The sequence below is a fragment of the Balaenoptera acutorostrata genome, chromosome 5, assembly GCF_949987535.1.
Source record: "Balaenoptera acutorostrata chromosome 5, mBalAcu1.1, whole genome shotgun sequence".
Taxonomy (NCBI): domain Eukaryota; kingdom Metazoa; phylum Chordata; class Mammalia; order Artiodactyla; family Balaenopteridae; genus Balaenoptera; species Balaenoptera acutorostrata.
The window spans coordinates 3629870-3653609 of NC_080068.1; the positions used below are offsets into that span (position 1 = coordinate 3629870).

At 36.0% G+C, this 23740-nt stretch overlaps 1 protein-coding gene across 8 annotated transcripts in view; it reads left to right on the plus strand.

The window, feature by feature from the left end:
- RAPGEF2 (Rap guanine nucleotide exchange factor 2) overlaps positions 1-23740 on the plus strand; it is a 248001-nt gene that overhangs the window by 128064 nt on the left and 96197 nt on the right. For 7 of the 8 annotated variants that reach the window (XM_057547436.1, XM_057547439.1, XM_057547437.1 and 4 more), the window contains 3 exons: positions 3370-3445; positions 5310-5477; positions 7788-7805. In XM_057547436.1, coding sequence (XP_057403419.1) covers positions 3370-3445; positions 5310-5477; positions 7788-7805 — 262 coding nt within the window. The remainder of the gene's footprint in view (positions 1-3369; positions 3446-5309; positions 5478-7787; positions 7806-23740) is intronic. The other variant, XM_057547434.1, reaches the window with a different exon arrangement.

Here is a 23740-nt window from a genome sequence, read left to right on the forward strand (position 1 = left end):
TGTTTATTATTTGTTATTTATTATGTTAGCAGTTTACTGTGCTAATGCCTTGAAAGACTTCTAGTTTTCATTTGACTTTTAATTGAAACATGAGAACTCTTTGCTGTTTAATCTTATCTTACATACTTTGTGCATTTGATCACTTTTCACATAGAATATTTCCTTGTGCAGGTTGGGTCCTTACTGCTTTTTTATACGCACATAAAACTTTATAAAAATGGCTTGTACTTTATTCTTACTGGCTTTGTTTTGTGCTTTACTATCTAAACGTCTCTGTGTCATTTGTAAACCTGAGGATTCCTCTCCATTTCTTCCTACTAAATCATCTAAAATATTTTAAAAATTTGATCTTAATATCATCTGTGGGAGATCTTACCTGCTGTATGTCTCTATCCAGTTACCTTTTTTATCTCTAAAATTTTCCAGGACTGTATTTAAAAAATTTTTTTATGTATTTATTTATTTTTGTTTTTATTGGAGTATAGTTGCTGTTCAGTGTTGTGTTAGTTTCTACTGTACAGCAAAGTGAATCCACTAATTGTATACATATAGCCCCTCTTTTTTGGATTTCCTTCCCATATAGGTCACCACAGAGCACTGAGTCCAGGACTGTATTTTTAAAACAGTTTATTTATATAGAACTTGGTCAGAGATTTTTTAAAACTTAGTAAATAATGGTGTTTACTTACTTTTGTTTCTATATTTATTGTTTCAAAGAATCAGAGAGTAGAAGAAGTATTTTGTGGGCTGAATGGGTTTCTAGGTGACGTTTTTCATTCCTCCCTGACCATTCCTACCTTACAGCTTCTGGTTTGTAAGCTAAGAGTAACTCCTCTCTGCCATAGAGCCAAGGGACCTTGTCATTAGGCCCCAGCGAGTGCATTCATGACTTGCGCTTTAGCTCTTTTGAGGCCACTCTTTCCTTCTGGGCTCTTGGCTGTGTTCGAAACAATGGATTTTTGGATAAATTAAATAATTTATTCTCCCTTGCTGGAGTGGGTTCTCTGTGCATTTGCCTTTTCCCCCTCAACGTATTCAAAGAATTAACCTGACAAGAGTCTATTATTTCTCCTATGGTTCACATCTTTGTGATGGTCAGTAGAACCTGAGTCTTTTGGGGCTTCAAAGAGAGTTTTGTTAGATTTTAGTGCAGCTCACTTTGCAAAAGGCATAGAGATACTTTGTGTAGCACATCTTAGGGGATGCACACTTTTCATCCCTAAAGTAATAGTGTTAGTGCAACTAAATACGTGAATATCTTCTCAGCCATAAAGTTCTGTTGAACTAATGGCTGATCGGTAAGGGGTTTTACAGCCTTAATTCTGGAGCAGGGAGTGGTTGGTACTAGAATTAGGCATAAAATAAATAAATACCACATAGTTTATTCGTGTGGATGTCACTACTTTTGTTGCTAAAATTTGTGAGCAACTCAATTCTAGCAGTTTTTATTTTTATTAAGTTGTCATCTGAACATTGTATACATTATAGACGTTTGATTTTTTTTTTTTTTTACTACATGAAATTTTCAAAAAGGAAAACCACTCGATCATTATGATTATGAAGCTTGTCTGGTTCTGTAATTTAATAAAATACGAAAAAACTTAGAGTCACGTGATTTTCTTTAGATTTTAGTGCTATTTTATTTAGTGATAAAACTTAAACATACAATATGTGTTTTTACCTAGTCCTATAACAGGGTTCAGTGGGCAATGATGGCATGAAACCTGCTACATATTTTGCTAACACACTGAGATTATTTCTTAGTTTGTAGTGCATCATTAAATTATAAGCTTCACTGTAAAAAAATAAATTGCAAGTAGGTAGTTGCAAAAACCAGAAGCAAATTTTTGTGTGTGTTGAGAATTTTCTGTAATTTTAGTGGTCTTTAATTGTAAACTAAGAGGAGACTATGTAAAAATTTAGGTCATTTTAATTGCATGTGAAATAACATGACAAAGAAGATAAGATTATTATATTTTTCTTGGCAGATTTTTTTCCACTTAAAAAAAGCACTTCAATATGTATGGTTGTGAGAATATGTATGTATGAATATTTTTTGAAGGATTTTTCAGATATGCTTTTTGATTTTCATAGAAACAATTTTGGAGCAGGAAATGACTTCAGTGATGGCCTGGGCTCGCCCGATAACCTTAAAAATGAGTACAGTTTAGACTATGAGGATGGTCAAGTTGGTTTGCTAGAGGTCCCAAGCTCATAGAGTGAGAACGTTGACTCTCTTGTTCTCTTCATCTTACATGACTTTTTTCTTTTCCTAATCCAAGTTGGGTTCTAACATGTGAAACATTGTGTACTACCATGACATAAAGAGAGTTATAAAAGGAATGAGAATGTCCATAGGAGCTGCTCAAATGTCTAATTGATTTGGGAAAAAAATCTCGATAAAATAGCTCTTTGGAAGCGTTTTTTCCTCATATTTTTCTCAAAAGTAGGTTATTAAAAACGGTTACTGGGACTTCCCTGGCAGCCCAGTGGTTAAGACTCCGTACCTCCGCGTTTCCACTGCGGGGGCCGCGGGTTCGATCCCTGGTTGGGAAAGTAAGATCCCCCATGCTGCACGGTGTGGCCAGAAAAAAAAATGGTTACTAAGATGTTGACTGGAGGGAGGGGAGGCCTTTTGGAGTAGTGAATGAGCAGGGGTAGGTGGTACGTTAGCAGAACAAGTCATGACTACTTAGAACTCTTCGTGGCTCTAGTTGGCATAAAGCTATGCCAGAGAGAATAAATCTGCTCTAGCGTTAGGTGGGTATTTCCACAGATGGGGCAGAGGTGCCGTGTCTGAAGTCGGCAGTGCAGTTTTCACGCAGAAAGGGGCTTTGGGAATGCATGTCCACGTAAGTCACTGTGTAGCTGAAAGCCCTGAGTTGAATACCTTTTCCTTAAACTGATTTTGAATAAGTTGATTTGAAAATTTAGAAAAATAACTACATTTTTAAGTGAAAGAAATGTTTAACCTAAGCAAGTTAAGTTATAGAAGAGAATTATATGCATTTTATATCTTGGATATTTTTATAGTTTGCCATTGATCCAATTCCCACCCCTGTTAGAATATTCTAAATCTTCACCTAACTGGGAGTGGTTTCAAACAGCCTAACACAAAACACATTCATAATGATTCTTCATTACTTACATTATGAATTCAAAAACATTATATTGGAATTTTCCAGAAAAATATATCTGAGATTTAAAAACTTGAATGGTTCCTTCTCATTCTGTGTAAATAATGGTTTGAGATAGTTCTCTTTCTTCAATGTATATTTTTTGTAGTTGTTTTCTTCCTTGTTTTTATTCATCTGAATGGTTAGCTTAAATTCACAATTTGTATTTCTTAAATCTTTTTTTTCTTTCTAGTTTTGGCAAGCGTTCTGCAGGAAGCTTTAGGCGTGGCTGTGAATGCATTGTGTTAGAGCCTTCTGAAATGATTGTGGTAAGAATACTTCTGTGAAGACTTTTTTCCCTTAAAAAAAGTTATGAAATGAAAGTATTTTCACAAACTACTTATAATTGTATTATATATTTTATAACTCTAGGTATATTTATTTCATAACTTTTTGAGTTTTAGTTCATAATCATTATAATTATTTACGGGAGTCAAATAATGAAAAAGAAAGTTTAAAAGGGTCACGTACCTAAATGTTTGGTGTTTGAACTTTATAAATCAGTCTATGAAAATGCCATTTAATTTAAACTTGGGGAGAATCTTGGAATTGCAGGATTTTAGCTCTCCAAGTATTGGTTGGAATGAGTGAGGTACTTTAAATGAGACACAGTGATATGTATTCAGGCAACAATTGACAAAGGAAATCACTTCCTTTATCTAATTGAAAGAAATTTGGAGGACTTTTATGCTGGTTAAATACTCTGTTGAGATTTTTATCTCTTTAATTGAATAGTGTGATTTAAAAAATATATTGAGGTAAGACACATGCAAAAAACATAACGTTAGAAGAGATATTAGCAACATCATTATTTTTACTGATGCTTTAAGGAAAGCCTGTCACATTCTTCCTTACTGTATAAACATGATTTTAAGATGGGACACTATGTACCCCTTAAAAAAATCAGCAACAAAAATAAGATTGGAGGGAGTGCCCAGTAGAGACACTCAGTTGGCTGGTGTGCATAATATTTCCCATCCAGCATCTATCTGGGCAGGGAAACTTTTTGAATAAATAATGGCCTAAAACAGATGATGGTGGAGGCTTTTTATTCATATTTAATAAAATATTTGGTAGATGCCTATAAGTCTATTTTCAGAGGAGATGTAGGTTTTTTCCCTATGATGGAGGAGAGGAATTTGTCAGAAATGGGAACTTCCTCATCAAAGCTAGTGAAAACTTTTGGTAAAATTTCCCCAAATTTACTGTTAAGTGAGAAAGTGGCATGGTGGTGAGTAAAGATTGAGGAGTGGAAAAATGTAGGCAGATACGTCAGGCTTCCCAGCCACAGGTCTTGAAAAGCATTTCAGATATTTCCTTGAGATTTTGGTCTCTGTTACTGCTATTTTGTGTTGATCTGAAGGATTTTTGACCTTCAGAATTCCTTGAGGACTTTGTCCTTGTCCATACAATGCAGACTAGTAGGTTTGTCAGTGTGAGAACCATCTTAGGATCTAAATATGCTTTTGTGAGCAATCCCATTTTCATTATGTAAGTGCGGTGAGGATTAACCGAAAGTAACTTTTCTTCTGTTAGTCCATTCATCACTTTCTAAATGTTCAAAATGAGGAAATTATTTTTTGAGAACAGTGCGATTTATAATAAAAAAAAACTGAATCTGTAGAATGAAAGTAGGAAGAGAAGCCCTTAAGTAATCTACCAAAGTCATTCTGCCAGTAGTCGTGTCTGAGTCATTTGGGATTTGGGTTTTTTTTTTTTTGTTTTTTTGTTTTTAAACAGATTTACTTCATGAGAGTTTTTGTGCTTTAGTTAAGACAATGGGGCAGTTGCTTTCATAATGCATGGTGATGTATCCTGTGAGATCTTTCATTAATAAATCAGGACAAAGACTACTGAAAATATCCTTCCCTTTGAGACTGCAGGAAATTCAAGAGTTACCCATATTGTCCTAAGTGGAACTGAAAATGCCTCTTTTCTTTTATAAAGAAAAGTTACTCAGAACCACTTAGTTCCAGAGAAGTTCAAAAACATTTGAAGTCTGTGGAGATAGTTTGTCTACAAATGTCTTTGCACAATGAATGAATGTGGACTACCCGTAAGTTTTATTCTGCATCTAATCTTATATGGAACATGGTGTTGGATGAAATGAAATCTTGGGGGATTTTATTTCAGGTAGACTATATGGATGAAAATGAAGAATATTTTCAGCGTCAAGCTTCTCATCGACAGTCTCGAAGGAGATTTAGAAAAATCAACCAGAAGGGGGAAAGACAAACGATTATTGATACTGTGGACCCTTATCCTGTGGGCAAACCACCTTTGCCTAGAGGCTATCATACGGTAAGTTATACAAGTATAATAATTATATTTATCTTTATAGCTTTTTGTTGGGAGTTTTGTGAAAAGACATACATTTTCTATTTTTGATGAATAATTCCTTTCTGTGGTATACTTATTCAAAGTGCAGATTTTTCTGGAAACACATACTGTGAATAGTTTAAGGAGCATTGAAATAAGATATCAAAAGGCATTGTTTAGCCTTTTTATTTCTTAACGTGGTCTCTTCGGATCAGCTTTGTGACCAGCATGTACAGTTGTAACTGGGATATTTTTAGGTTCTTATCTTGATCTAAAATTTTGCCCTTTCCCTCACCGTCGCCAGTGACGGGTATCATACCTGTTTTTTATTCAGAAGTTAGATATATAAAAAATTACCTGTTATTTTCATACCATTGTGAGAATATTGTCTGAGAATTTTTGGTTTTTAATATGATGAAGTGAGAGCATAATTTGAAATGATGCTTCTGTAAATCCCAGTGTAAAGATGGTCTGAAGCATTTCTAATAGGTTCAGAGGTCCTCTTTAATGCTTTCACCACTTGATTGTCATTTATTTCGTAAATACTAGGTAAAGAAACTACTTTTTATGTTTGAGGAAACCGAGGCACAGATAATGAGTGATTTGTACAAGACCCCAGCGTAGTTAGTTTGGGAGCCTTATTTTTCTCACTCATTTCTCTCTGCTCAGCTATGCTGTGTCCATGTCCCCTGGTGGCCCACCCAGAATAGTGGCAAATATATTTGAGGATTTCTGTATTCAAGAAGAAAGTAACTTGAATTCTTACATATGTCATAATAAGGTCAAACTTGGTTTATCTATACTTATACCACCATTAAATGAGCACTCATTTGTGAAATTAATTTTAAAATAAAAATATGAAAAAATAAAAATACATAAAAGACAACTATTTTACATTTCTTATTTGTTTGTCTTCCGTATCCTCTTCTTTCTTTTTGCAAATAAGTATAAATGCAAACTGCATGGGAAAATGTATATAGACTTAAAACTATGTACTTAATTTTCTGGTAACTTGAAGTGATGCATTTTATACCCGCACTTCATGTGTTCTATTTCTGAGAGCCCTTTGTATTTGAATATTTAAGCAGTTTTGACCACCAGCTCTCTGCCTACTCCTCTCACTGCCCATGCACAATTTTAATTTAACATGAATTTCATAGTTGAATCATTTCATTGAGCTCATTTGGAAAGGGTTGCTTTTTGCTCATCATAAAGTCAGCTTTGTTTGCCTGCTGGAGAGCCTTGGTATTTTTTTGAAAAAACCTATGAAAGGTTTTTTGTTACCATTGTCTGTAAAAGAAGGTAGTATTTTTAGTGTCGATGTAGCATCATGGAAGAAGGAAATATGGATTAAAAATAGTTGTACACATTAATAGTACAATCTACTAATATTGTTAATACTCTTTCTGCTTTGGAATTATTTTTCCAAATCAGATTCTATACCAAGATATTTAGCAGCAGTGTGGGTTACTAAAAATTTAGTGTTAAAGCTGATTGGTTTGATTTTATAGTTATATTTGTCCCATTTAAGTTCGGGGGTGTCATTTTATAATTATTTCTCTCGGCTATCCCCATGTTTTCCCCCTTTATGGAATACTTCACCCACCTCCCCTACATGACTCCCCCTTTTTAATCTGATTTTTTTTTAAATGTGTAGTTTTAAAAAACTATTCAAGATTATTTTTTTTTTTTAGTGGTTTTAAAAAATGCCTTACCTGGTCAACAGGTACTTTTATGAGGGAAAATTCAGTACTAGGGTGAAGAATTTACCTTGCTTACTGATGGATCAGGTACCTGTTTGCTAATATGTGACATGGTGGTATTAATTTTTCTAAATGAGTTCAGATGGGCAACAAGAGTCATAATTCTAAATATTGAATCCCGTCTTTTCACGCAAATTGTGTTTTAACTTTATTTATATAATTATTATTTTGCCTAAGTACATGATTTTAACATATGCAAACAACAGAATTAGCCCTAAGTCACATTCACTTATTCTGAGCAGAAATACTCCTTTTGAAAGAACCCTAGTAAGGTGGGAGCCAGGGTGAAAAGTTTGTTGACAAGGTGCATGGTCCTGCTTCACAGGCGACCTAAATGGTTGCAGGTGCATTTCAAGTTCAAGTGCATGGCTAAGGGACATGAAGGGCATCATACACGGAGCCAGCGCTGTATGGTCAGGCTTAACCTAATTTAACATGATCTTCGTTTTGGCAGAGGTGCTGTAGCATGTCTGATAATGTCATCTTTTCCTTTCCTCCTCTATGGCACTCATTTCATTTTGGCTCAAAGGAATGCACTAAATCTCAGGTATTGTAATTTGTGTGTGGTCTCCTAGTACTAACCTCAGTTCATTTGTGAATTTGCATTGTAACTAATGCGTTTATAATATTGATGTGTTTTGCTTGGTCTTGTTGTTCTTTTGTATTTTGCCCTGATTTAGTAAAAATCCCTTACAGCTTTGAAACTATCAGTGGTTTGGGTGGTGTCACAGGCTGCTTTATTTGTGCAGACCTAGGGATAAATTGCTCACTTTCTTTGAAGAACGAATAAAAGTGCAGACTACGTATTTTTAAGAATGAGTGGAGCACAGTTCTTAACTAACCTGCCTTGCGCATAAAGAAACGAAGAGAGAAAGACAGGCAGATAGACATCCTGGATGTTTAACTGCTTTTTGTGTGAAAGTTTTATGGGAAATCCATTAGACATTTACATTTTAAAGGCTATAGGTGAAAGCTTTAAATTTCAGGAATCCCAGTGTGAGAGCATTTTGGGAGACCACTGGTAAAGTTTTAGTCAGAATAAAGGCTTTGTCAAAAAGGAAATAAGAATTTAAAATTCGCTTGCATTTTCTTATTTGCGCTTGATTTTTAACCAGATTTCATGCTTTTATTTCATTCTGTATTTTAATTGAGGCCTATAATAATATCTTTGCTCATTTGTTTCATGCCAGTATATGAGTAATTTACGGTTTCAGCATTACTCGTTTGAAATTTTGGGTCAAATTTGGGGTTATCAGGGAATTTGGAGTCACGGAAGAAAAACTCATTTATCTCTGGAAACTAATTGGTTAAGTAGCTAGTGAAATGTTATGGTTGTGTTTTCTTATTGCCCAGGAAAAAGGTCATGAATAATTTAATTCACATTAGAGGAAGGCTACTGTCAATGTAATATCTTTGGCTATTACAGTAACCTCGCCTGAAAACATGAAATATTTGTATAACTTTCAGATTAAAATAAGGCCATTACTTTACGTTCTATACAACATAATGCACATTAAAATGTCACAGGTGACATAATTGCTGTATTTTATTTTAGAAGCACTGTTGATTTTTCAGTGATGTGGTAAATCTAAAAAATGTTGATAGTTTTTAAATTTGATAAGATTCTGATAAAACTGTATAAAAATGTTTTTATATTGCGCCAGTGTTTTGAGCTTTTATCTAGTACATGTATACTTAAAACATATATAACTTAAATATTTTAAAAGGTACACCAGTATGTAATTAGTCCTCCTCTTTTTCAGTATGAGAAATTACCGGTTAGTCTAATTCCCATTTAGAAGTAGGAACTGAATTTAAAATGTGCACTGGGTTATGATGTATTCCTTTATGTACACTTTTAAAAATTAGACGTGTTGCAACAGTTTAAGACAGATGATAATAACTTTCTTCAGAAACACGAATACTCACATCGTCCATGTAGAGTGTTTTCAGGTCACTTTTTCAAGGCAAGTGTGTGAGGTTTGCAGAGAGTAAGCATTTTAAAATGCAGTGAGAAGGCAAGATTGGAGATGGCTTTCATTAGCGTTTTCTTACATTTTGATGAGCTGGGGTGAGGCTGTGTTTAAGACTGCCAGAAAACAGGGTGCGGCACGAATTTTCAGTCTTCGAGTGGGAAGAGGCAGGTGGCAGAGTCAAATCGTGGATAAGGTTCCCGGCAGACGCTGGGAAGTTTGGGGTCATTTCTAGACTGACTTGGGACTTTGGACGGGTTTACCTTGTCGACAGGCTCAGAATAGGGTGGTGGTGGGGGAAACCTGTTTCTTTTACCTCTAATTACAGGCCCCCTCTGCACTGATGGGTAATTTATTCTCGAAGTTTGGGTGGGTAGGGAAATGAGAGTTCCATAATAAGAATGGAGGGGAGAGGGAGAGGACTTAAAAGGGAAGAAGGGCCTTCTTACTTTCACCTGGATGCAGGGATGGGGAAGCTGGCATATACCTGTTCTGTCACCTTTTATTCCCTTTTTTTTTTTTTTTTAATGGGAAAAAGAAAAAAACCAGCTCTGCTCTCCTCCTCGTTTAGAAAGTGCGAAAATTGTACAGAGATATTAGACTGAAGACTAAGGAAAAGTTGTCCCGTCTAAACTGTGGAGGTGATGTGTACCGACTGACGTTTCCTACCTTTGCAGCCTTCCAGGGCTGGTTGCATAATTAAAATGCTCTCCACACTTTGAGGTTCCGATTGACTTTCCACCTCCACTCCTACTTACCCCCCAAAGTGTGACTTTACTTTATACAAATTTGAATTAGGAGGATTCAAACATAATATAACATAAAACTTATTTATAAAGTTTCAATCAATGCGAACTTTTGGAAATAAGGAGAACCCGTCGGTCATAGAAAAAGGTATTTCCCACACATTCTGTTAGTAATCCTTTTCTACAATGGGAATATACACTTCAGGGCACCGTTTAATAATTATGTATTGAATTTTTCAGTAGGTCAGGCTTAGTTTAAAGTTCTTAGTACAGGTGTACAAAAGAAATAAAAATACTGCATAAAATTAAGTTAATATAATCTAAGTTGAATACAATGTAATATTACAAAAACATCATGGAATTAATTTTTTTATTATAGCCAGCAATAATACAATATCTTTAACGTAGCACCAATGTAATAAGATTGATTCTTATATGAGGCATATGAAAATGAGTCCTATTTTTAATAAGGTTATTCTTCATAATAATATAAGACAAGTACTATTTCTTCTCATGGTTATATAATCATTCCTAGGTTATCTATATCTTATATATCTCTGAATATAATCTATCACTTTTTTTTAAGTGATGGATTTGATTTAAGTTGGTTTCATCTTCAGTTAAGGACTTCTTGGTAGGTTAATTTCAAAAAGAATTTAAATATTGAGACATGAAAAAATTACAGTGTTTGTGTGATTATGCACATTTATTTGACATTAGACTTTTTTGACATGAGCTGTTGTTCTTGCACTAGAAATAGGCAATATTTTCCCTCATGTTACGGCTTTGCTTTGTCACTTATTCTTTACTGAGGTCTTCCTACTTTAATCCAATATATGCTACTTAACAGTAAGAGCATGTGTTGTGTATCAGTGACTTGTGTGTCTACTAAATTTCCTGGAATATTAAGTTCTTAAGATTTTAACTTACGACAGTTCGTATCCCACTTGACTAATTTATTCAGTGATGATATTTAAAATCTGTTTATATGCATATACAGAAATGATTCAAGTGTGGGGAAATTTCTTAATTATTTGAATATTTTTATTCTTCATCTTTCATCAGACATTTGTTTGCTGAATTAAATCTAAAGCCTTTGTCTTCAGTATGGCCGTCAGTCCCTCTGTGTGAATTATAATAGGATGGAGTTTCAGAAAATTTGTGTATTCTGTTTCTTGTATCATGGAGAGGAAAGCTCAATATTTTCATTTATATGTTTTTACTATTTTAATGAATATTATTGAGCACCCACCTTGTTTCAGGGCTGTTCCAGACTCCATGGCTGTAAAGGTCTACAGGACAGACAGAATCTGCCCTCATTGACTTTATGGCCTCACACAAAATACAGATAAATGGATGGGCAGTTAAGATGGAGGGAAATCCAGGTACTGTGGAGGCTCAAAAACCAGGCATCTTGAGGAATCAGGCATGGCTTCCTGAATGGCCTTATTATCTTTGCTCAAAGGAAAATCTTCTTTAATCCAAGAAAGCCCAATAGAAATGTGAAAAAAAGAAATGAATTGGGAAGTAAAGAATGGAAAGAGGGGATGTGGATAGACTGTTGATAGGAGTGATAGATACAAACCTGCCCTCCCCACATTTTGGTAGGTACTGTTGTATGCATGGCCCAATGTTTTCATATTTGCATCAGAGAGTCTTTTAAAGAGAAGTGTCAAAAGTATCCTTTGCTTTTCATGCTTATTCTCAGCAGGTTTACTAGCCCCTCCTCACCTAGACCATGTTGCGTTTTAAAATCCTGCAGAAAGCTTCCTGCGGAAAGGTCTTTGAACAATAGGTGGACATAACAGCGTTGCATTCCTGGCAAAATGCAGCCTGTTAAAGCTGCTGCGGTGGTCTCTGTCTCCTTGCTTTGGGGGGACCGTTTCTCTTTCTTGCAGTTATAATCAGGTATTTATGTTGATTTAATTTATACAGATTGAGAAATTACACCATGGAGTCTGTTTAGAAATTGAAATGTAAATCAGGAAATAGTGTAAAACATGAAATGATTAATCTCGTGCTATTAACAGCATGCATTGCAAATTCATGCAAGGCAGTTGAGAATAGTGTGCAGTGTGCTGTTTACACAAGTTTCAGCTTCTGTTAGAGGATGTCTATTTTTATATATGACATCATCGCTGCTGCAGAACTCCCGTGGCCACTGGGATTTACTGTTCTTTCATTCCATTCTGAAAGAAAGCTTGTATTGATGTCATAATTGGACCCATCTTTTGGTTGCACTTGGAAATTGAAAGTAATCAGGGTGTTGTGTAGCATGTCATGCAATATTTCAAGCAATTTATTTGTCAGAAAGATCACTGCCACTTTGTCCTGCCTCTGATTGTGAACACTCGTGGCTCTCTCTGTGCCTGTTCATGTTTTAAATATACTTGGCTAAAATTTAACTTTTAGTCTTAACAGCAACAGTCCTTTCATCTTCAGCCATTTCATTTCTTATGCGATTTTTCCTTTTCTTTTTTTTTTTTTTTTTTTGTCCTGAGATTTTGCAGTGCTACACGCTGATTTGAAAAATGTCTCTTTTCTTTGGAAAAATCTACTTTGATATTCAGACCTATTTCCTACCAGTGCTGAACTGACCTTTTTACAATTAAGTGATCCATTCTAAGTTGTCTGTTTTCACTATTTGAAACATTGGGTGACTAGAAATGTTCTCTTTTGATTTTGAATCCTGTGTTAAAACATTATTAACTTTGAAATACCTTTCTGTTAGCTGGAAGATATTGTGGACCAACCTCTGGAAGAAACTCTAGCATGTGATTCGACGTATGGGTGTTAGGTTGGCATCACTCGTGAAAGGAAAATTTTAATGATTCATATTAAAATAATTTTTAAATGTCTACTAGATTTTGTACATATTTTTGTGTATAAATTTTCCTCATCCTCTCAAAAAATTAGTCATTATCCATATCTCAGTAGGAAAGTTTTTTTTCCCCTTCTTTTACAGAAACTAATTAAGAACAAACTACAGATTTAAAAAATAACAGTTTTATTGAGTTACAACTCACATGCCATACAGTTCACCTATTTAAAGTGCATAATTCAACTCTTTTTCTTTCCTTTTATAAAAAACATATAACACTGAGACTTCCCTGGTGGCGCAGTGGTTAAGAATCCGCCTGCCAATGCAGAGGACACGGGTTCGAGCCCTGGTCCGGGAAGATCCCACATGCCGTGGAGCAACTAAGCCCATGCGCCACAACTACTGAGCCTGTGCTCTAGAGCCCACGAGCCACAACTACTGACCCCGCGCGCCTAGAGCCCGTGCTCCACAAGAGAAGCCGCTGCAATGAGAAGCCCGCGCACCACAACGAAGAGTAGCCCCCGCTCGCCGCAACTAGAGAAAGCCGTCACGGAGCAACGAAGACCCAATGCAGCCAAAAAAAAAATAGTAATAAATAAATAAATTTATTTTTTTTTAAAAGTAACACTAAATGTACCATCTTAACCATTTTTAAGTATACAGTTCAGAAGTGTTAAGAATATCAGTAGTAATGACTGACTGGAACATACCCAGTTCACAGGTGTACCTCACAGCCTTTGTGATAGTTTAAATTACACATAGGCTGAAAAATAACTTTAAGATATTTAGGAAAAAAAATAATTATAGAATCTATTGAAAAAAAATAAAAGGCTTACTGAACAATTGTATTAGAGCAATTTCTTATGAACTTAGTATGGGGTCAGTAGCCTTTTATTTTTTCCTATGTCTTCCTTTCTCGCTTTCAAGTGGAATATTGGTGGTGGTTGGATGTGATGCAGAGTTTAGAACTGCTAGCCTAGAGGAGAAATGATGTGACCACAGAGTGGGCCGGATCTGAGAAATGAATCGCTAATTGGAATAAATGGCGGAGGAATTCCGAAGGGAAAGGTTTGAAGATGAAAAAAAGTATTCAGGCTGTCTTGACTTTTACTCAGATGTCTGTGAGGATAGCAGTGATAATTGGTCACCTGTGGTTTTGGTACAATCTGGAAGGCATTTAGGAGTGTTGGAAAGTAAGGTTAAACTCTCAAAGTAAGTTGTAGCGTTTCCCTCTCACTAATTATTCGTGTACGTCTACTTTTTGTCCACTTCTTTATACAAAATTTTAAACCGAACCTTCAAAAACCTGTTTGAATCATCAGGAATTTTGGAATACTCAGGAACGTTTTCAAGAAAAAGATCATTTTGCCATCTGTTACTTTATGAATACGCACATCCCAACCAAGTGTGATAAAGAGAATATTTGGGCCCCGGCAATAGTCTTGATGCCCTTGATAGTAATGGGCATTCTTAACAAGCACTGCAGTCTTTTTATTCCTCCTCGGCACGAAAGTTTGCCTAACTTTTGGTACTAACTTTAGTTAGATGGGGAGGGTGTGAGCAGCTAGCCTTCCTGCAAGTGGATGTGTTGTTAGAAGGTTCAGCTGAGGTAGGATCTTACAGGGTTTTATCTTAAAGGAATCTAAGGACAGCCGACAACTGGGTTTTTAAAAAGAGCCAAGAGGCTGATTATTTTCTGGTTCATCTCAGAGCAGCAGCTGTCAAACTTGTCCATCTCAGGACTTCTTTACACTCCTAAAACTTTTTGAGAGGGACTTCCCTGGTGGTGCAGTGGTTAAGAATCCGCCTGCCAATGCTGGGGACACCGATTTGATCCCTGGTCCGGGAGGATCCCACATGCCGCGGAGCAACTAAGCCCGTGCGCCACAACTACTGAGCCTGCGCTCCAGAGGCCATGCTCCATAACAAGAGAAGCCACCGCAATGAGAAGCCCGCACACCGCAATGAAGAGTAGCCTCCGCTCGCCGCAACTAGAGGAAGCCCGCGCGCTGCAACGAAGACCCAACGCAGCCAAAAGTAAATAAATAAATACACTTATTAAGGAAAAAAAACTTTTTGAGGGCTCCAACAGCCTTTGTTTATATAAATTACCTACATTATTACTTGGCATATTAAAAATTGAAACTGAGAAACTTAAAAATATGTATTCATTGGTTAATTAGACATAATAAACCCATTATACATTAACATAAGGGTTTTTTTAGTGAGAGATAACTATATTTTCAAAACAAAAAATGAGAAGAAGGGTGGTGGTGTTTTATAGTTCTACAAATATGGTTAATGTTTGGCCTAGTAGAAGACAGCTGGATTCTCATATCTGCTTCTGTATTCAGTCTTTTGTGATGTGCTTTTCTGGCTGAAATATATAAAGTATGGCCTCACACAGATAGGTAGTTGGAAAAGGGAGGAAAGTTTTAACAGCTTCTTCAAATAATCTTCCTGATACACTACACCAGAATTTGACAAACGATAGTTCCTTAAAGTTGCCGTTGCAATGAGGAACATAACACTCTGTCAGTTAGCTTTTAAAAATTTTCCTTTATTAAAACCCATTCATCTTACTTACACACTGAATGGGTCTTTCTATTCATGTGTGATTTTATAACATCATGCATTGGTCATTGAATTTAGGTCTTCCAAATTTTGGCATGTTACACAATAAAAAAAAAAAAATCACATTTGTTAGTATCACTACCAGTCTTATGTAAAAAGGCCTTAATTATTGGGAAGCTGTCAAGCTTATGGGATTGGACACGTTTTCCTAATGTCTAATTTTTACTTGAAAGCTAAAATTTTATCCTTGGGAAAGTGCTATCAGCTGTTTTCCTTGAAGTGACAAGCTCAGTTTGTCCATTTTCAAGAAAAGTATCGGCCAAGTACCCTAGTCTTGGTAACCACAATTTGTCCATTGTTTGTTCTTTCCCACAGAAATAGCTTTCCATGAAAAAACCAAGTGCGGGACCCTTCTGAGAGCAGGGCCCTGTAGACGGCTGAGCTTTGCACGCCTATGAGGCCGCCCCGACCTTGTTTCCTGTGTGATTCTTCCCCTTACTTCCTTTTCCTTTTTGCTGCTTAATCTCCTCATAGATACAAGGAGAAAATGGAAAGCCCTCCAGCTAACTTGGGATGGAATCAGAAGAATTTACAAATGCTTTATATTAAATAATGGTTTTAAATATATTAATTAATTGGTTTCGATGGTCACCAGCAGTCCTTTTTGTAGTTACTGTAGTAATCTTTCATACATATTTTTACTTAATTTATTTAGCATTTCTCATTTAGAGAGTGTTTCTTTTTAGGAATTTTATCTTTGGAGCCACTTTTCCCTCCAGAAAGTTCTCTGCCTCCTCTTCCCTGTTAATTATGAGCCATTATGTGGAATTATAAAATATTTAAATTTTTTACTCAGACATTTGTGTGGTATGAAAGTATGACCTAATCATAACTGTAAAGAGTCTGTTAGACAACCTTTAAAACTGAGTTTTTGGTCTTAACGCTAACAGCGATAAGACTAGTTTTTTTGGTGTCCTCACCCACTCCCATACCCTCAAAAAAAGATCCTCCGCAGGAGTAATTTCAACAGCCTCCTGTGGGTGATTAATCCTTTAGATTCAGGATAATCTAATGTATTACAGATTGTTTCAGTTTGATAGTGCGAAATAAACAGTACCTAGCAATGTATTTAAAACCTCTCTAACCTTCTTACTGTTTTTCTCGAATTATATCTTTGTTATCCTCTAGTTTGAGTATCTTTTTTTCTTTTCTTTACTGGCTCCCTTTTTCCTTTTTGGTCTAAATAAATATGCTGCCTTCACTCTTTCCACTTGTCCTGCTTATGTTAAGACGCCAGTGGTTGGTTTCCTTTGTCGTCACCACGTGTGGTTTACTTCTCATGATGGTGCCCTGAGATTCGGTGTGCTTCAGTAATCAGCCACTGCAGCAGAATATCGGAAAGGGTAGCGCTGCCTTGGGGAAGGGACTGGAAGTTTTCCTGCTCCCAACTTTGAGATGGTAAGTTTGCCCTGGTAAAAGCTGAAATGTCCACTTGTATATTCTGTGAGGTCAGTGGTCACTAGATTCCTGCATCCCTTCTCGCTTAGAGAAGTTCCCCCTTTAGGTGATTGTCTCACTTTCTTCCCTACTGCATTTTTATCTTTATTGTAAATACCATGCTTTCTAGTAGTGTGTATGATATTTTTTAAAATTTATTTTTTATTGACGTATAGTTGAATTACAATGTTGTATTAATTACTGCTGTACAGCAAAGTGATTCAGTTATATGTATGTATATATATTCTCTTTCGTATTCTTTTCCATCATGGTTTATCACAGGATACTGAATATGGTTCCCTGTGCTATGCAATAGGACTTTGGCGTTACCTATTCTATATATATTAGTTTGCATCTGCTAACTCCAAACTCCTAATCCATCCCTCTCCTACCCTCCTCCCCCTTGGCAACCACCAGTCTGTTCTCTATGTCCCTGATTCTGTTTCTGTTTCGTAGATAGGTTCATTTGTGGCATATTTTAGATTCCACATATAAGAGATATCATATGGTATTTGTCTTTCTCTTTCTGACTTACTTCACTTAGTATGATCATCTCTAGTTGCATCCATGTTGCTGCAAATGGCATTATTTCGTTCTTTTTTATGGCTGAGTGTATAATACTAATATCTTATTAGTTTTGGTTTTTGTTTTTAAAAAGTCCACTGAATTGAATGGTATGTTGTAAAATTTTGGCCCAACAGATTTTTTTTTTTTTTTTTTTTGGCTTCACCTCCTTGAAAAAGCATTACCTGTAAAATACAAGCCATCAAGAAAAATAGGTTTTGTTATACATTTGCTCCAAGGCAGCCTTTTAGTAACCATTTCATACGATGCACAGTACATTTTGCTTATGTCCACCACACTGTTGAACTAACCAGGATGATTTCTGAAGGGCATACCTGATTTCTTGTTTCCTGTCCTGTCCCACTTCGTCTTGGGGGTTAAGCGTAGAATGAATGAGTGGATGCGACTTATTCTGGTTAGAGTTTCGTTATAGGTTTATGGTTATGTGTTAATACAGTGAACTGCTTTATGGCAGAATCAGGAGATATAATCTTCCATGAATGTGATTCATCTGGCCGGTTGTGAGCAGTTCTAACAATTATAGTTGTCTGATACATACAGTTAAATATTCTAGTCTTGTCCTTTAAAAATACCAGCGTGGTAGTAATTGAAAATTTCAAAGCGCAACTAAAACATGAATAGGGTAAAATACTCTGTTTGCCTTTTTAGAGCTTTTAAGGAGAGGGAGAAATTACATGTGTAGTTTGGGCTTTGTTTGTTTATTCATTTATTTATGAGAAGGAAGATTGAGTATTGTCATCTTAAACTCATGTGGTCATGGTGGGAGGCTGGCTTCTTTTTCAAGGGAACATTTAAAAAATTTCTGTGGCATCTAAAATATTTTCTATATTGAGACAGTCTCTTCTATATTTAATTATTTTCCAGGCAAATTTACTTGGAAGCATTTCCTGTCTGGAGTATATTTAATTACATCAGATGGGCAGGCACAATTCTATTCCTGGTGGTGAAGTCCACTGATGAATGCTGCTGCTTATAAATACTGTTATTTGCATTCAGAGTGAAGATCATTGAACCATTATGAGAATTTATACATACTGATATTTATTTGAAAACCTCAGATTTAAAAAATGAAAATATGTTTGTTAAAATTAAATTCCTGAAGAGTCAGGAGAGTCTTTGGAAGCAGATAGTATTTCGTGTGCCTCTGTATACCTTTTGCACAGTGTATACGCTGTTACGGTAGGTCCTCAGCAGTGCCCTGGTTCCGTGCTGGTGTCGGTCAAACTCCCAGAATTAGCATTAGTTAACATTTCTAGGAGAGGCATCATAGATCCACCTGCATTAACACATCTGTACAACATTAATTAATGGGTTGCCCAAACCTTGCGTGCAGCTGAATTTTTAGAATACCTTGGAAGGAATAAAATCAACCCTTATTGAACGCTTATGACGTATATCGGTCGGCAGGGTTCTTTTTCATGTATTTCGTCAATCAGACTTTTCTGCAGCGTTGAATGTTTGGTGATGGCATCTCCACCGTTAGGAGATAAGCATCCTAAGGTCAAAGGTGTCAAGTAATGTGTTCGATGTTCATGGTCACAGAGTCAAATAAAGACATAGGTCTTTTCTGTCCCTGATACAGAACATTCTTTATTTTTTTAAAATGAATTTAACATATATTGCTTTTATGTTACTTAAACTTTAAATTTGATCTAAAAGAAATATATGTCATATAATTCAACCACTTTAAATGCCTACAATTTAAGTACCTTTAAAGGAAACAGGCTAGAGCACAGAATGTCCACTCTGGTAGGCTTTGGTTGATTCATCAGTCTTTTTTGTCGCAATTGGGTGTTTTTCCCTCTCGAACCATGCACCTCTCATCAGTAAAGCACAGCATTTCCCCCCCAAATTTAAATAACCTTTCTAGCTTCATTCCAATACAGAAATGGGTTTTCACCGGCAATTAGTACCATTTCATAACAGAGCATGGCTATGTTATTAATTAGTGTATTTTAAAAGTTAGGTCCACTAATAGTATAAGTAACAAGCCAAATCTTGCTAAAAGATCTTTTGTAAGTATGACTTTTTAATGAACTAAAACAACTTACAGTTGTCTAAAGGTAGTCATCATTTTTAGAGATAAAAACACACTGCCACAAAATTACTGACTTCTGTACCAGAAAATATTGGAAGTGTTCTAGTAGTATTTAAGAATATTGAAAATGTATATCAAATAATTTCAGGGGGTTTAAAAACCTTCTATAAAACTGATGATGTAGTTATGTATGACTTTTAATAATTCAAATTATTGCTACCATTAAGAAAAACACCTTTTACTTACCTTTTTCTAAGTTTGACAGCATTTAATTTGCAGAGTAAGGGATGTTAAAAAGAAAACCTCTAAACTATTGTCCAGTTATCACTATAATTTTTAAAAAGTAAGGGCATTTTAATATTCCCTCTCTGGCTGCCAAAGTAGGAAGACAAAGATCTCAGAATAAAGGATGGTTACCACCAGGAAATCTTATCCCAAGATAGACCATCTGAATGGAAATATTACCCCTCTACCCGCATCTTGCTACTAGCTAATGTTTGGGACCAGCCATATAGATAAGATAACTTTAAGAACATAAAAGGATTTTAGGAATCTGCCAGTCAAACCACTTAATACAATTTATTTTTTTCTATGTAATCACTGACATTCATCCTCTGCTTTAAGATTTTTAGTTACACTTAGCCCTGATATTTGTGAGATAGTCCATACGTAATGTGTGTCAAAATTGTACCCTACAGCCTGGTACAAAGAAAGGGTTTTGTAAATCATAGCAGTTATTGTTGCTTGTAGGAAAGGCCTAATTATTAAGAAACTTCCCTTATGTTTAGTGCAATCTGCCTCTCTATATCTTAGTTTGTGGTTCTAGATATCTCTTAAAGCAGCGCAAATGAATATTCATGTTCCGTGTTCATGTAACTGTGCTTCAGATATTTAATAATGAGACCCTGCTCTGTTCAGCCTCTTCTCTAGGTTAAACATTCCTAACTTCTTATAACTTTTCTGAACACCTTATCATCTTGCTTTTCTGCTGTTTGAACATTACAGTTACTCATTACCTGTCCTAAGTCGTGATGTCTAGAATGGGTTGCTGTAAACCACGTGCAGGCTATAGCGGAGCTTCCTGTCTCCCTCCCTCTGGGCCGCATGTGTCTGATAACGTAGCCTGAGATTTTATTAGGGTTTTCAGTCATCGTGGAGCTTTCGGCCAGCTCCCTTTTACAGATAGCCCTTCCCACCTCCCACCCCGCTACGAACTGTTCGTCCAGCCTGATCTTCCCTCTCCGGTACTTGTAAGAGTGACACTTTGATGGTACACATGGTACACTGTTAAATTTAGATTTGCTGGTTTTCGTCTACTCTTTTCACCTGTCAAGTTATTTAAAACACCTAATTTTGTCAGTAAGCAAATTGGACATCTTTTATGGTTGCACAACTATCCTATGTCTGTTTCCTCATCTTAAAGCTGGGGTAGTACTACTTCACAGGTGACTTTTGAAAATGTATAAGTGGAATTACTTATGCGTTTATTCTTTGAGCAATTACTGTGTGTTAAGTACTAGAGATAAAACATTTTATCATTGACAATATCAGATAAATAAAATGTTGTATGGTCCCTGCCTTCAGCTAATTTACATTCCAGTTTGTGGTCACTATTTCTCTTTTTGTTAAATAAAAATAAGAGTGATAATTAACTACTGTGTTCGTGCAAACATGTTAATCATAAGGGAATAGGTTACATGCCAAATTAGTAATAAAGATAGTAATTGCTATTTATATTTGGATTGGTGCTCTATGAAATACTGAAGTCAGGAGCCCACTTTCAGGCCTTGTCCTTAGACAAAGCAGTGAAATGATTTGCAACCAGTGTACAAGCACTTCCCCTCTGAGCTTGAGCATTTTGAGGTGAAGTCTGGTCTTCTTAAAACAGTTCTCGGGAATGAGGTAAACTTTGTGAAATCAGCTGTTAAAGTCTGTGCGTTTTGAAAAGCCCCGTTCTGTATGTTGGAATTTCTTACTTGCTTACAGCCTTCTTTATTTTTATTTGTTTTTCTGCATGTCTCCATTTCATGCCATCTTTTTTTTGGGGGGGAAGGGTGCGTGACCAAGGATTGAACCCGGGCCATGACAGCGAAGGCGCCAAGTCCTAACCGCTGGGCCGCCAGGGAACTCCCCATTTCATGCCATCTTTTAATCGTTCTCTTCTAACATGGCCCATGTAAATAGTGAGCATATTCATTATAGACCGGTTACATTAGTTCTCCAGTTATGAGTCAGGTGTAACATAAGCAGTTTGTTGTCAGACAGTTTTTTTAATTAAAGACATAGCCTAAAGATTTCTTTGAATATTTCTTTAGAGTATATCTGGGTGATCTTTTTTGGACTCAACGATTCCATCTTTCTAAGTGCTAATTCAAGTAATGGTTCCTAGTATTTCTAAAGCCTTCATTTAAATTAAACTCAGGTGTGTATTCAACAGTTATTATGTATCAGGCATAGTGTTGGTGTCTCTCATTTTATTTCATAATTAAATTATTTTAAATAAAGAACCTGAAGTACCTTTTTATTGGTCGAAGTAGAAAAAATAAAAATTCTAGCCCTGATTTCCTCTGTGAGGAGGGTGTGTGGGGGGACCTGTCTGAAGTTCACCCGAGGATGAAACAGATTATGTGAAATGTAGGGATGAATTACGGTGTGAAGAATTTGTCAGATAATCAACTTTTTTTTTTTTTTTTTTTTAGAAAGAAATCGTAATACTAATGGGATGTTTTGGGTTTAGGAAAAGAGAAGTAAAACTTCTGACTGTACCTTGCACAGTTTTGCATTGGCTTGGTGCTCAGTGGGTTTGGTGTGGTCGTGTAGAAAATAGCGCTTTAAAATGTCATTTCTTTGATGAACAATAAAACATTAGGGTTCAAATTTGTAAAATTTTACGTTTCCAGATATTGAAGAATAAATTCTTCCTGCGTCTCCAACAGATTTTCTCCAACCTCTATAGTTTTTCCTCTGGGGAAGGGAGAAGAGGGGAGAAAATCAACATACGTATAGTGGATAAAGTAAATTATATTAGAAACCTGGAGTTCTATTTTGTGTTCTTCCAAACTACTAACTCTATAATCGCATACACTTTATTTTTCTGGGAAAGACGAATACATTATTTTATTGCTTCCTTGGGTTTTGACCAAGCTTAATTAAATGTTTGTAAAGCACTTGGAGATCTATGGATAAACACTATAGATATTATACATACATAAACACATATTAATCCTAAATGTGGTTAATAATTACTGAGAAGAACAGACCATTTTTCTCAACTTCATAGTAATTAAAAAGGGCATACTTCAGGTGGAAAAAAGTATAAATGAATACGATGGTTTTAAATTTAGCATGGAAAAGCTTAAGTAATTTCTTGAATTGTGTTATGTAATCTCTATCTTTTGGGTCATTGTTGCTGATAATTTAGAAGTCATTAGAAGTTCTTAACACAGGCAGAAAGCTGTTACGTTGTCCTTTTTCTAGCTGGATCTCTTTAATGCTATTTGCTAAATCTAGATGGTTAAGGAATAGGGTAAATAGAACCAAATTCAGCCGAAGGGTGATTTTTTTCTTATTTGTGTAAAATCTGTAATATGGGATTCTCTTAAATCGTCAGTTCGTATTTTATGTTTGGCATATTATAACCTGGTATAATTGTATTTCATTGTACAAGGTAGCAGGGATAGTAAAATTTCAGTACTGCAATCATGAGTTTTGAAATGTGTAGGTTGTAGGCGTGGAGCCAGGTTGGGAGAGAAATCTCACCAGTCTCAGCCCAGAAAAGCGTCAGTGCCTGAGGATGTGTGACTCTGACTTCATCTCTCAGGGTCCCCGATGAGGTTAGTTCCTCCTCCAGAGAAGTGACAGGTTTTTCTGCGAAGACAAGCAACGCGAAATCTTCCCCTAAAAGGTCAGCCGCCATCAGCGTGGAGGTGATTTGACTTCACCTTGGAGACAGGTTTCTGTCACGTGGGCCTGTGGGGCATGGGCTGGATGGGTGAAAGTTGTGCAGCTTGATCATTTAGCTCTTGAGTTGCCATTGGCTTTATTTGCGTATGTTAGTAAAATACACATAACATTTAAATTTATCATTTTAACCATTTTTAAGTGTCCAGTTCAGTGGCATTAAGTACATTCACCTCATTATGCAACCATCACCACCATCCATTTCCAGAACATTTTCATCTTCCCAGAAGAAGCTCCATACCCATTAAACATGACTCCTCATTCCTCCCAGCCCCTGGCCGCCTCCAT